This window comes from Pleuronectes platessa, chromosome 21 (genome assembly GCF_947347685.1).
Source record: "Pleuronectes platessa chromosome 21, fPlePla1.1, whole genome shotgun sequence".
Taxonomy (NCBI): Eukaryota; Metazoa; Chordata; class Actinopteri; order Pleuronectiformes; family Pleuronectidae; genus Pleuronectes; species Pleuronectes platessa.
This window is the reverse complement of record NC_070646.1, coordinates 11,126,046-11,139,685: the sequence shown is the minus strand read 5'-3', so window position 1 is coordinate 11,139,685 and position 13,640 is coordinate 11,126,046. Positions and strand designations below refer to the sequence as shown.

The 13,640-nt window shown below is 41.0% G+C and overlaps 1 protein-coding gene across 4 annotated transcripts in view; it reads left to right on the top strand.

The window, feature by feature from the left end:
• The first annotated feature begins 1,174 nt into the window (after positions 1 to 1,174).
• LOC128426322 (myoferlin) overlaps positions 1,175 to 13,640 on the top strand; it is a 27,546-nt gene continuing 15,080 nt past the window's right edge. For 2 of the 4 annotated variants that reach the window (XM_053413151.1, XM_053413150.1), the window contains exons 1-18: positions 1,176 to 1,489; positions 2,529 to 2,584; positions 3,102 to 3,193; positions 8,386 to 8,494; positions 8,618 to 8,711; positions 8,804 to 8,967; positions 9,642 to 9,770; positions 9,955 to 10,017; positions 10,114 to 10,164; positions 10,270 to 10,300; positions 10,742 to 10,857; positions 11,003 to 11,129; positions 11,294 to 11,397; positions 11,512 to 11,580; positions 11,688 to 11,731; positions 12,332 to 12,414; positions 12,893 to 12,931; positions 13,225 to 13,349. In XM_053413151.1, the coding sequence (XP_053269126.1) occupies positions 1,402 to 1,489; positions 2,529 to 2,584; positions 3,102 to 3,193; positions 8,386 to 8,494; positions 8,618 to 8,711; positions 8,804 to 8,967; positions 9,642 to 9,770; positions 9,955 to 10,017; positions 10,114 to 10,164; positions 10,270 to 10,300; positions 10,742 to 10,857; positions 11,003 to 11,129; positions 11,294 to 11,397; positions 11,512 to 11,580; positions 11,688 to 11,731; positions 12,332 to 12,414; positions 12,893 to 12,931; positions 13,225 to 13,349 (1,584 nt within the window). In that variant the 5' untranslated portion in view covers positions 1,176 to 1,401. Of the gene's footprint in view, positions 1,490 to 2,528; positions 2,585 to 3,101; positions 3,194 to 8,385; positions 8,495 to 8,617; positions 8,712 to 8,803; positions 8,968 to 9,641; positions 9,771 to 9,954; positions 10,018 to 10,113; positions 10,165 to 10,269; positions 10,301 to 10,741; positions 10,858 to 11,002; positions 11,130 to 11,293; positions 11,398 to 11,511; positions 11,581 to 11,687; positions 11,732 to 12,331; positions 12,415 to 12,892; positions 12,932 to 13,224; positions 13,350 to 13,640 lie in introns of all 4 variants that reach the window. The other 2 variants (XM_053413149.1, XM_053413152.1) reach the window with 2 other exon arrangements.

Here is a 13,640-nt window from a genome sequence, read left to right as displayed (position 1 = left end):
ACACTTTTTAACTCATATGCAGTTTAATCATTGCCAGGCAACCCACAGAAGTTTAGCCACTTCAATGAGCAGGTAGTATCCAGAGAGGCCCTGCATGTTTAATGAAGGGACACAGGTCCCTGTGGAGTGTGGCCTGCTGGGAAACTCTTTGTTCCTGGTCTAACATACACACTGCTAGCCTCTACTGTAAACTCTCTAAATATCTATATAATTCAAACAGATGATTTCATGATGTCAGTCATTAGGTCGTCAGTGGGTCATTACCCACATCTTCTGATCGACCACTTTCTACACACCTGCTGACTTGAGGAAAACCCTGAGGTTATCATAGACACAAAAAAGCCAGGTAGGGTAATATATTTAATATTTATTCTGTGGATAAGCTACTTTGGTTGAAATTTTTTCTGTGATCATTCGCTGTTCATGATGAAGGACAAAATAACAGTGTAAATCAAACAATAAATAACTGAATACATGTAGAAGTACAGAAATAAATACTCAAAATTATAAATTGAAGAGATATATAAAGAAACAACTGACGTGAAGAATTAAATAAATGAATACATGAAGAAATATATAAATAATGAACATAAATAAATACTGAAAAGTATAAATAAATAACTGAATATATGCAGGTATAAATAAATGAATAAATATGTTATACCTGCAGAAATACATAAAAACAAATATAGACATATATACAAATTTGAAATATATATACAAGTGAATAAAAGTACACATACGAAAATAAATACATTTTAAAATGAATTAATGTAGACATTCAGAAATAGTATTTTCCATCACCAGATAGTTTCATATATATTATCATATCTTAATTAATTTGTTTCTTGTATTCACTTCTTGTCCTTCATAATTGAGACCGTATAAAAAATAGAACGTACAATGTAATTTCGCAGGACGGCCACAAGATGGAGGTAGAGCGATAAAAAAGTTGGAAACCCTTTTATATGCTTTCTATAAAGTTATATTTTATACAGCCTTTGTAAACCAACACAGGTTTAGACCCTTTGTTATGTTTCTAAATTCACCCCTCAATAAACAGCTGCTGTTGTTTTTATCATATGTATGTTATTATCCACCTACATTCATTCTTGCTCTCTCTCACAGGATGGCAGCAGCAGGAGCAGCGGCGGTCGCAGCTCAGTCTAATCACTCTCCCATGATCCGCCCTTGTTTCCTCCTCGTCCCTTCCTCAGCCCTGCCCCGTCTGCCTGTGTGTGTGTCTGTGTGTGTCTCACTGATGGGGCTCTGAGTGTGTCCCAGCTCGACACTCCTGTGGGAACTCTTTCTTCTCTTATTTGATACATTTGACTCCCTGCTTCACTGATTTGGTCCTTTGTTAACCAGTGTGTGTGTGTGAGTGTGTGTGTGTGAGTTGCCATGTTGCGGGTTGTTGTAGAGTCGGCTAAAGCTCTGCCCAAGAAGAGGGTTGAAACTCCTGATCCAGTTACATCTGTGATTTTTAAAGGTAAGTCTTGTTTAAAAAGTTTTACAAAGTTCTTAATGGTTGGAAACTTGTGGCACACATATGTGCTCTTAGAGTTTTACAGCTTAATCACGTAATTGTTTATACTTTTATTTACCATGATGACATCACTGTGGAGTCAACAGTTTTAATGTGATTTTATTTGGTAGCAAATACAATAACAATATGCAGATGTCCTCCTCTTTGGCTACTTCAGAATCAGAAATAGAATGTACTTATTGTGCATTAACTTAAGGCTCAATAACCATTTTAGATCTTATCTTTTGACTGAAAGGGAAATCTTGAATGCAATATGTCAAAAAGTTAATCACAGCACGTAAGGATTACATGTCACAGCAGGTTCAGATGGAGAGGTAGTTGATAGGGGACATGTTTGAATCTGTATGATATGGAGTGTGTGAGCTAAGAGGAAGAGAGGAGGCCGTAGTGAAGGGAACAGACGGGTTAGAAATACTAGAAACTGGTTTTAAATCACAGAATTAAAAGCCAGTACGGCGTGTGTGGGTGTGTGTGTGTGGGTGTGTATGTGTGTGTGTGTGGGGGGGTTGATTATGTGGTGGTCTCTCCTGCTTGATCTCAGCTGTTTAGTTTGTGCCATTGTCCTCATAAGCAGCTGCAGGTGTGGCAGCTTCTCACCTGTTTCCCTGTTAACGTGTAGAGGAAATGAAAAGCCATTTCCTTAAATAGCATTTCCTTAATTTTGTCAACATAATTAATGGGTAAATCGACAATAGGTGTATCATTGAGTTGGTTTTCATAACGTCTGTCCTAATTGTTAGAAAACAACCGTTTTGAGAATTTGGAAAAATAAGAACATTTTTCCAACTCTAAATTGTTATTTAATTGATTAACTATGTTAGTATAACTATACTTTGAACAATCTTAATTCATTTGTTTCCATTAAAAGAGTTTTTCAGTGAACATTTTCATTGTAAAGACTAGCTTATGTATTTGACATGTGGCAACAAGAAAGTGTACATACTCTTTTTATTTTGAAAGCATTCTCATACTTTCCTTCCAGATGAAAAGAAGAAAACAAAATCAATTGACAGTGACCTGAATCCGGTGTGGAATGAGGTAAACCCACGCACGCACGCGCACACACGCACGCTCACACAGTCCAACATGCTCAGATCTCTGCTGCTCTTTTACTTTACTTTTTAAACAAAGATAAGTTACATTTGCTGGAATGGATTGATTGATTCATCACAGAATACTTACGATACAGTACCAGTATTACATTGTGAAAACATTATGAGTCAATTATCACAGTGTGAATTACCTATAACAACAGATTTGGCTGTGGCTAATATATATAAGGAGGAGTTATATCTATAAATATATATAATTGCAGCGCAATTCTGTATTTGCAGCGCGTTTCTGTAATGTGTGTAATGTGTGGTGTTGTCAAATTGATGCAGAGTTTTTCTTGCTTTGCTTGTGTTGTGTCCACTTGCATGTTTTTTTTTAAGTTGCAGTGCGTTTAGCCCTCGGGCCACCGTAGTACGCAGATGTGGCTCCATCAGGACGCCACAGCAGTACAAGTGTAATATCTGACGCGCCGGTGCATGTGACCCCTCATCTCGTCTTGCAGGTGCTGGAGTTCGACCTGAAGGGGACTCCACTGGACGCCGGCTCCTTCATCGACGTGATTGTGAAAGACTATGAAACCATCGGGAGAGACAAGTAAGTGCAGCGCGTGCGTGAGTGGCGCTGAAATCCTCGTTAACTTTGTGCAACGGAGGGATCACGTCGGCCTCACCTGAGCTGAACCACAGCGGCACCTTATTCCTGTCTGAACACAGTGGATGAAGTGAAGTGAGGCAGCAGGTTAGGCCGCAGGTTTTCAGATGTTTGCACTTCAGGTCTTTCACCAATAACTCCCATCACAGTTACAGTCACCAGTCTGAACCACCTTGTCTGCTAAATAATGATTTGCACATGCTGCCGACCTGCTGGTGAGGATGTAAATCATTGTGAACCTCGACATAGTGATATATACAAGGAAGCTGAGTGCGATATTTCCCAAGTGACCCAGTGTTTGAGTTATGCCTCTGCCCCCTCACACCCTGCCTGCCATGCTGAGACTTGTTGGGCTGTGTGGGTTGACTGATGCCGATTGGGCAACGCGGAGGGATGAATTGCTGTTTGTTTTCTCTCTCGCTGCGATTTGTGTGGCAATGTGACATTGTGAGAACAGGGACAAATACTTGATGATGCAGTTACTCTACAAACTAAGTTGCAGAGGCAGGTACAAGTACTGCTTGAATACTGCATGAGGAGAAGTGCAACCCAGCTCGAGGATGTTGCTTCCAAATAAAACCCAGATCACATATGGGTCCAATTTAGACCCACCACAAAGAATGTTTCCTCTACATCTCTAATTGCTGGGATCAAAGTTTAGTTTACGGCGAGAAAACGAATAACACAAAAGTTGTCCCTTCTTTAGAATGAATCAAAAAATGTCAAACTTCAATGTTTTGTCTGTTCATGTGTTTTCCTGAGTAAGAGTTTTCCCTGGATGGATGGGACAGTCATAACTGAGGGAGGTGCTTTTCCAGCACAAGAGTCCATGTTACACTGAGTAAAGTTTTCCACTGGGCTGTTCCATCTGACACACTCCCTAAAGATCTACACATCGGGACCGGAGCTGGACTCTCTTTACCTCTCTCTCTCTCTCCCTCCCTCTCTCCCTCTCTCCCTTCCTCACAATTGGTTCTCCAGCTGCTGTTTTGGGTAATTCACGTTGTCCTGGCAACAAAAGTGGGGGGAGTTGCGTGATATTTGGAAGAGGAAGGACTCAGGAAATTGTTGGACAAACTATGGTTTAGTTTCACATGTGAAGGTTCCATGGAGCAACGCACTGACTCTCAGTGAGACACTGGGGGAAAAATGTCCTAATTTCCGCACATCTTTTCTTTTGTCTGTTTATTTCAAGGTTTACTTCAAGAGGTAAAGCTGTTTTATTTTCATCCTCTGGGGACTGTGAATTATGAATAGTGCATTTCCCAGTAGTGCAGCTGAGAGTGTCTCAATGAAACGTTTCAAAATAAATGTTAGTTCTGGGAACATTTAAAGTGCCCATGTTGTGCTTCCGATCACAAAAGAGCTGACCAATCAGAGCATACTGGGCTTTTTGCCACGCTAGAACGGTAACTTATTCTGGTAGATGCCTAAATATAAATTATAGGAACTTGTAAATGACTCATTTATATCATCCACATCATGGTAACTTCAGGATGTGTCCAAGTAAACATAAGCACCTGGACGTGCTTGTGCTTCTTGAAGGAAAAACAAAGAAGTCTCTTGGATGACAGGTGAAACATCAAGAAAAACAACCAAGCCATTGTCGTGACAATCCATCCAATCATTGTTGAGACCTACTGAAAAACATATAGACTGGCAAGTTAGTAAAAGTAGTTCATGGTTGAAAATGAGCCCTGGTGAAAGCCAGTTGAAACCCTGTGTTCTGGACTGTCATGTTACACCTGCTTTGCATGCTGCTGAGAACGTTGCATTTTCCTAGCAGAGATGTATATAAATATAAACTGCAAAGTTCTTCAACATGCCTGCAGATTTAACATTTGTTATGAATAGTTATGCAGCTATTAGGCGACAAAAAAATGTATCATAATTGTTGGGAATAGATTTGAAAGGTGGAAATAAGGGGATGATAAACAGTCAGGTTAAAAGTCCTCATGGGATGCAGCTAGAGAAGTTATTTTAAATCAAAACAAAAGCATTGTTTTGTATCCTGTCTTATAAAAAAGCACAGTCAGACAGTCTCCAAATATTTCACCTTCTGCACTTTCACTGAATGAAACATATTTCCTGGCAGTGCAGAAAACTGATGATATATATTTAACAGCAATGATGGAAGAACTGTCAGGGAATCGCTGATCTTCACACTCTCTCGTCCCAGATCAGAGATGAGCTGGATCATCGCATGCATCTATCTTCACTGATCTGTGAGACCAGTTTAATGTTGACAGGGGAGGGTGTTTACTTTTGAAGCTGAAACTCAGCCAAGGAGCGTCAGAGCTGCGTGTGTTGAAAGTCGCTCCCTCACAGAACGGTCTTAATAATCACTGGGCTGTGGTAAATGAGAGCTTCGTTTAACTTTTAAACATAACATAAGTTCAATTTAGTTGTAGTGGATTACAAATCTGTTGTCCCATTGGCTGTAGAATACTTTAACACCCTGATAATGGGGGAAAACTCATCCTGCTTGAGGTTAAGGGTTTGCAATCACTGGGAAACACGGGATACTTCTTTCTCTTTCAATTACAAGTGTTGCTGATCCTCATATCTTATCTGATCCAACAGCTTACATGCTAGTCAATTACATGCATCCTTCTTAATCTGTTCCCAGTACACACTGTGCCGTAATGGTTGGAATGGCTTTCCTACAACTGAGGTTCAGGTGTCTGCCGTCAGTGTTTGATACTGTACTGTCAGACTCTTTTCATATTTTCATATCCGGAATGTAGTCCCGCTGAAAACAAAAAAGATGCAAAAACAAAAATAGTCAGTACCACCAAAACAACCTTCATGCCAAATAAAGAAGTTGGTTTCTAAATTCCTTTTTAAAACGTTTTGGACAAGTAAAGACAACTCCATCCACGCCCACATCCTAGCTGGAGCCATCGTTTCACGTTTCATCATTCCGTAGGATGCCGTAGGAAAAGTATTATGATGGTGACTCAGATTCTGAGGCCTCATACCAGGTTGATATCGTCAGTGAATCCCGGGAGAATCCCGAGTCAGCCTCCTTCCCGATGCGGCCAAAGCAATCACACCACATCCTTTCGCCTCCCAAAATTCTGTCCGAGTGACAACTGGTGGTAAAGAGAGGTTTTAATAATTGTTTTCTACTTTAATGGATACAGTCAAATATGTTTAAAGATTATTTTCAACTGTCTAACAACATGAGTATTCTAATATCGTGCTTCAATATCTGTATCTTTTAAGTGTTTTGATTGAATTGTCATATTTAACCTGCCTGCCCCTGCTTGAAAATGCCCCAATCAAAATTAATAGAGTAGATCTCTGCATTCGGGTCTTAATGAATAATGTCATGCCAGTCCCCCAAACAAAGAATCCCTTTTTTAGAGTGAATATCATCATTGCAATAACAGAGATTGAGCCCAAAACCTCAAGCAGTCAATAGCATATCCTTTTATCTGATTTTCCTTTAAATTCTCTTTGGATCATTTCATCCATGTCAAGTAAAAGTTGCTGGCAAATGCTGGAAAGTAAATACATTTTAATCTTTGGGTCCAGTCATTAGCCTGGTGCGTGTTTGAGTCGGTGAACTAAACATCCATAATAAGTGTGTGTTTCTTATCCAGAGGAAATTCCTTCTATCAGGAATGCTGCCAAAGACATTGAGTCCACCCAAACAATGATAAATTATACATGACATTCCTTTAGATATTACTCTGGTACGATACCAAGGAAATACTGTAAGAGTGATTAAACATGAGCTCCCTGATTGGTTGATCTGGGGAACAGGCTGACAAACTCCAGTTCAAGCTTTGTTGTTCTCACAGCCCTCGCTTGTTTCAAGAGTTAGTTATTTTGATTGTATAATCATTAATTATGTGAGTTAATGAATTCTTCAGGAAATGCTGTCGGCCATATTCCTTACAGGCAAGGATTGACTCGTATGTTTGTAACAAGATTTCACCAAAACAACCAGATTTTTACTTTTTTTCTTATTTTTTATTTTTAGAGAATAATTCATAGATAGGACAGCTGGGCCTTGACAGGTGAATGCGCTCTACTGAGCGCCATTCTGATTTCAATTGTTCCCCGGAAATGCTGTAATTAATATCCCATACAGAAAATGTTTGACTCATGCACAAGCAAATATCTTAATGGAAATGGTGCAATCATTTTATGCATGATGTATGGTAGAGATGGTGGGAATAATGTTTTTAGTGTCAAGAATATACAGTGATTTTCAGCTGCAGGAAGCCTTACCTAATCGTAATATTTCATTTTACTGCGTTGCTTCATGACCACTTGGAAAAGTAATATTGTCTTGGTTGTGTTCTTCATGGCAGGTTTTTAAAGAACCTCCCAATGAAAAGGGCTGTGGCTTAGAGACCTTGCACACCGGTGATCTAAACACTCAAACTGCTGGTTGGTAGCGCTTGAGCGGTGACGACTGTGTGCTGGCTCATGAGGCGCGTTTGTTTGTCTGAGCAGGCACGGTTTGTTAGCTCTGGGTGGTGACTCGTATGCCCCTTTTGTGAATGTGACTTCTGCACACAAACACCAGTTCATCTCTCGCACTTAACTACTGACTAGAAAGACAGGAGCAGAGGGGATTCTGATATTTATAAGTTGAATCAAAAATATAAACTCCTCCAGTGTAATGCATTGTCATTTAGCAGCATCAAACAATTTAGCGGACTCGACACCTCCCTGAAAAAGTTTAATCAAGAGGGACTAAATACATTACAATGTGTAAATTAGAGTGGAATTTCATTCTGAACAGTGGAATCGACTTTGGCGCTTTGACTCCAGTGGGAACTTGAACGTTTTGGAAGCAGTCCTATGAATTAGGTGCTTTGGATGGAGCCTATAGCAACTGATGGTTGTGATGGAAAATGCCTGGAGATAGCAGGAACTGTGCATGTGACTTACAAGGCATGCGGAAGAGGACAAACCTATTGAGGTTATAAATATTCCCTGCAGTCGGGTCAATGTTTGCATTTGATAAAGCTAAGATATTAGGGGACTAGTTGTTTATCTCAAGGTGCAATATATTCCTATTTTCAGCAGCTAGTGTATTAAACTTATCTGACATTAAACAGACATAAAATTACACATCTAATAATGTCCCTCGCTATCTTTCTCCCTCCAAACAGATTCATCGGATCAACCAAAATCTCTTTGCGAGATCTTGCGTCAGGTCAAGTGAGATCCCTTCCATCCAAAAATGTGCCCCTAGTGGATGAAAGTGGACAGAATATTGGAGTAAGTTTTTTTTTTTTTCCCCCTGTCAGTATGAATATAACAAAAATGCAAGCACCAGAATATTGCTTTTAATTTTGAAGACCAAAATGAATTCTCAGACCAGCCAATCGTTTTTCCTTCCAGGGCACAATCAACCTTGTGATTGGCTATGACCCTCCACCCAATGCTACACCAAACCCCAACGACCCTGACGCGGGTGACTCTACGATGGATGCTGGTACGATGATGATGTTGTTGTTAATGATGCCGTGCAAACCTTTTTGTGCCACTTAATTGATCCTTGGATTATTTGGTCTCTCTGTTGATTAGGCGGTGGAGATGGAGGAGAGGAGGGGGATGAGACTCAAACAGACGGGGGCCCGAGTGGCTCTGCGGGGGGGCTCTCACCGGCTGCTCAGGGAGGTCACCTCCGGAGGCGTCTGGCCAAGTCGCAAAATCGCCACCGACTGGTCAATAAACCGCAGGATTTCCAGGTCAGTGGTAGCTTTTTGCTTTAGTGCGACTCAGTTATCAACAGCTGCTGCATGTTTGACATTTTTAATGCAGGTCAAGAGCTAAATCTTTGTTTAGATCCACAATTTAGAGATCCTGGTGTGACGTGATGCAGTCTGTCACTTTCAGCCCGTTCAGCTCCCTGTTCATGGGAGAAGGGGTTAGAAGCCTATAGCGCTGTCTACATGCCGCTAATGCAGTTATTCTGCTAATAAGAAGTGGAACAATACTGCAAGGGCTGCTCGTGGTCTCGGATAAGAAGTTCCTACACATGCTCTCCATTCCCATGTTTACAACCCAATGGTGTGTTACATCATAGACTTATTGTTTTATTCTGTAATCCTGTGATACATTTGGTTGGAACATTTGAAATATGCAATACAAATTCTTCACAATCTGAAATATGTGAAATGAATTCGCTTTGAGCACAAGATAGTTTTATTTCCTCGCAAATTGAAATCTCTGGTCAGATTCAGGTGGCTGCAATATTCGCTATAATTCGTTTTAGTTACTTTGATCCATCTTGTGTATCTGCATATTCATCTTACATGTATTTTTATGAGTGGGATCACTGGTGCTCTTGGTCAGACTCGGATGTTCTCATGAATCCGATACATTTATCTGCACTGACACTGTGATGCTGTTTGTCCTTCAGATCCGTGTTCGGATCATCCAGGCTCGTCAGTTGGCAGGGAACAACATCAAACCGGTGGTGAAGGTCAACGTGTGTGGACAGACCCACAGGACGAGGATCAGGAGAGGGAACAACCCTTTCTTTGATGAGGTACCGTCACTTTACTCTCAGTGAAGCTTTATGTCACAGACTGGGGATAGAATAAAAGATGGGTTTGTCATTCTATTCTAAATAATACAAAATATAAGGAAATATAGTCCATTAAAAATACACATTGTCCACTTATATGTGTAACTTTTTCATTTCAACTATGTATTTTTTCCCATTTTTGCAGATGTTCTTCTACAATGTCAACATGCTACCATCAGATCTGTTCGATAAGAACATAAGTATACGGGTGAGCAGGACACATTTCACCTCTGACCTCCTGTCCGCTGTCCGCTGTCAGTGTGTATTCATATATAAACTGTGTGGTTGCTCTCCTCTCCTGCAGGTGTACGATTCCTATTCTCTGAGGGCCGACAGCCTGATGGGGGAGTTCAAGGTGCCTGGTCTCATTTCCCTCTTCACATCAGTGTTAATATATAAAACATCGGTTTAATGTGTTCACAGGATTCTGGCTCATCTTGTGTTTTTTTCTGTCTCACAGCTGGACGTTGGTTACGTGTATGATGAATCGGGTACGTTTGTCACAAACTACAATCTGGATTTGTTTCTCATTTACATTTGCACAGATATGGCTCTTGTCTAACTTGTACAGGTGTAATGTGACGTGTAGTTACTGTTGGTTGGTTTGTACAATTTGATCAAATGGTTTTATTTGTTATGTGATAAATGTGATTAACATGAAACTTAACTGAAGTTGCCTATTTACATGATTTGCTTACATTTTTTATTCAATCAGCTATCAATATTTATTTAAGTAACCTGTGTCATGTAATATCATTTTCATCAATAGCAATATTTTAAGCTCAATATGTATCGATATATAATCCTTATGCATTGCTCAAGCACAGTGAGGAGGTCTAACACATCATTTATTAACCCCAGATCTGTTAAATGTTGAAGAAATGTTATGTCTATGTATCCTAATGTATTTGTGCGTGATTGTTCTGTTGCAGCTCACTGTGTCATGAGGAAGTGGCTTCTGCTGAACGACCCAGACGACTCCAGCACTGGGGCTAAGGGCTACCTCAAAGTCAGCCTCTTCGTGGTGGGGGCGGGAGATGAGCCGCCGGTACAAACAGACACGCTGACTCTCACTGGCTCTGATCCTCTTTCCATATGTAAATGCTGCGGCTGCGTCCCCTGCTCGCTCTCTCTCACTCTCTCTCTCTCACACATGGACTCTCCTCTGTTTCTCTCTATCTCACGTGGGGAAGGTGGAGAAGAGGGAGTATAATGACGACCAGGACGACATAGAGAGCAACCTGCTGCTGCCGGCTGGTTTGACTCTGCGCTGGGCCACCCTGTCGCTGAAGGTGTTCCGAGCTGAGGACATTCCTCAGAGTGAGACTCCCTTTAGATTCATTATCATTCAGAATGTGTAACGCATGCAACACACACACCTAAAGACACAGAAGAAGAGCAGTAAGCTGAAGTTGAACTGATAGAAGCAAGAAGCGTGTATTAAGTAATGACTGGTTATTGATTAAGTCCCCTACTCATTTCAGTGGATGATGCATTCGTCCAGACCATGAGAGAGTTTTTTGGAGGAGATGAAAACAAGAAGAACCTGGTGGATCCATTCTTAGAGGCTCGCTTCGCAGGCAAAAAGGTTCCTACTGATCATTTGTGCTGTTTTAGGTGCAGTGTTAAACGTAAGCTGCGTATTATATGGTCTTCTGACTGCAGAGGAGCTGATGCATGTGTTATTTTTGTTTTTCTTCAGCTGTGCACTCAGATAATTGAGAAAAACGCAAACCCTGAGTGGAACCAAGTTCTGCACCTTCAAGTCAAGGTAAGAGGTCGTCGGGATGACAAGCCGGATTCTTCTACAGCACAAAGCTGAGACAAAAGAAAGTTATGGACATCATTAACAAACTGTGTTTCTCGTATCCTCTATAGTTCCCCTCCATGTGTGAGTCCGTCAAACTGACAGTGTTTGATTGGTAAGTAAAACACAAACCGCAATTTCCATTTTGCAATATCCCGATTCTGTTCAAGAAGATAGGAATGTGAGGAGGCCGTGTTATTTTGTTCCCTCAATTTTTCAGCAGTGTTGTCAGATCTTAGTGTGTGTGTGTGTGCTTGTCCATGCCCCCACCGTCACCAACCACATGAGAATAATGTAGCTGCCTATGACTCAGGCAGTGCAGGCTCCTCCCTTTCGCCCTCAAAAACACACTCTGGGATCCTGTTGGCAGCAGCTTATTTCCATCATAGTGTGTTTCCGAGTGAGTGAGCAGCGAGATAACTCGGGTCCAGGAAGGCTGAAGGGAAATGAGGGCAAGAGGAAAGATTAGAGAATGTGCCCTGAAGAAGGTGTTGAAAACTACAGCCAACAGAATTCCCCCTAAAAAAAACTCTTATACATTAAAAACAAGAAGAGAAACAAGATTATTTTTCCATTGCATGTATTTCCTTCTTGTAAGGTAGTGAAAAAAGCAAATCATAACCCTTCACCTGCTTTGTGAGTTGTTTGTGTTATTTGATAGTTGATTACATGAATGCAGTTTTATGTGTATAAAGTAACTGTGTGTGATTTGCAGGGATCGTTTGACAGGAAATGATGCCATTGGCACCACGTACCTGAACCTGGCCACGATAGCCTCCTCTGGTGGAGAGATAGAAGGTATTATTTGGGGATTTTTGGTGGTTTTTTAGATCACCATGTAGGATGGCACTAAATAGAGCATGAACCTCCGCCTAGAGCCAACAGTCCCCTTAAATTCAATCAAGCTGCACACATTCCACACACTCAAAGATATCTGTTCCCCCAATGCTGACAAATGGCATATCTCACTATGTTAAAGAAATATTCTAGATCTGCCCCCTGATCTAGATCTTCACTCAAAATTTTAATTTAACTAATTCTCTCGGTGTCAAGGTTTTGTGCAAATCCCTTATGTAATCTTGCTTATACAAACAAATCCTTGGCGGAGGTAAAGAGTCCTGGCCTTCAATGAAAACCCCAAGTTCATAGCCTTTGTGTCTCAGCTAAGATGTCTATTGTTGTACAACTGTGTGAAAAAGTTCATTTAGCAGTAGCTACACCTGTTACTCTTATGTGCCTGTTTGGATTAAGTATTGTCCTTTTTCTCCTGGCATAGAGGAACATGCAGGAAATGGGGAAATGACATCATATGAAGGTTCACCCACGTTCTTTATTCTTGCTCTGTGTTGCATGAGATGTGACCCATAAAGCATGTTTTGGACGTCAGTTGCTGGATAGGTTTAGTTTTGTCTGTGTTTTAGTGTGTGTCTACTTTTGAATGTTTTTAACTGTTTTGTCGTCCCAGTGCGTGCCACCTGCTTTCCCAGCATTCACTCTTTCACCACAACCTCAATTAAAGCATCACAGACGTACTAACACTGACGCTTTGCTTTGATTTGGCTCGAGTCTGCTCATGAAGAGGCTCATTCAGTTTCCTTCTCTCTCCAGCGAAGTCAGGGGAGTCTGAGGTGGGGTTCCTGCCGGTCTTCGGCCCCTGTTTTGTCAACCTGTACGGCAGCCCCAGAGAGTTCAGCGGGCTGCCAGACCCCTACGAGGATCTCAATATTGGCAAGGTAGTACATCATTTTTTATTATTCCAATATCTTAGCCGTTGTCAGAGCTGCTCTCAGGCTCGAGTAGAGCGTGCAGGATGGGGCATAATGTATAAATTGATGCGGAAATGTTCACATCAACATGACTACTTCTGCCAAAAGTTCTTGAATCGTGTTGTCTTTCCACCTAGACATCTTCATCTGCGTCTTTTACATTTTTAGCACCTGATATGATCCCGCAATATTCTATCCTTTTTAGTTTTTTTTTTACTTCTCTGCAGTCGCTTGTTTCAAATCCTCACCAATAAGCCC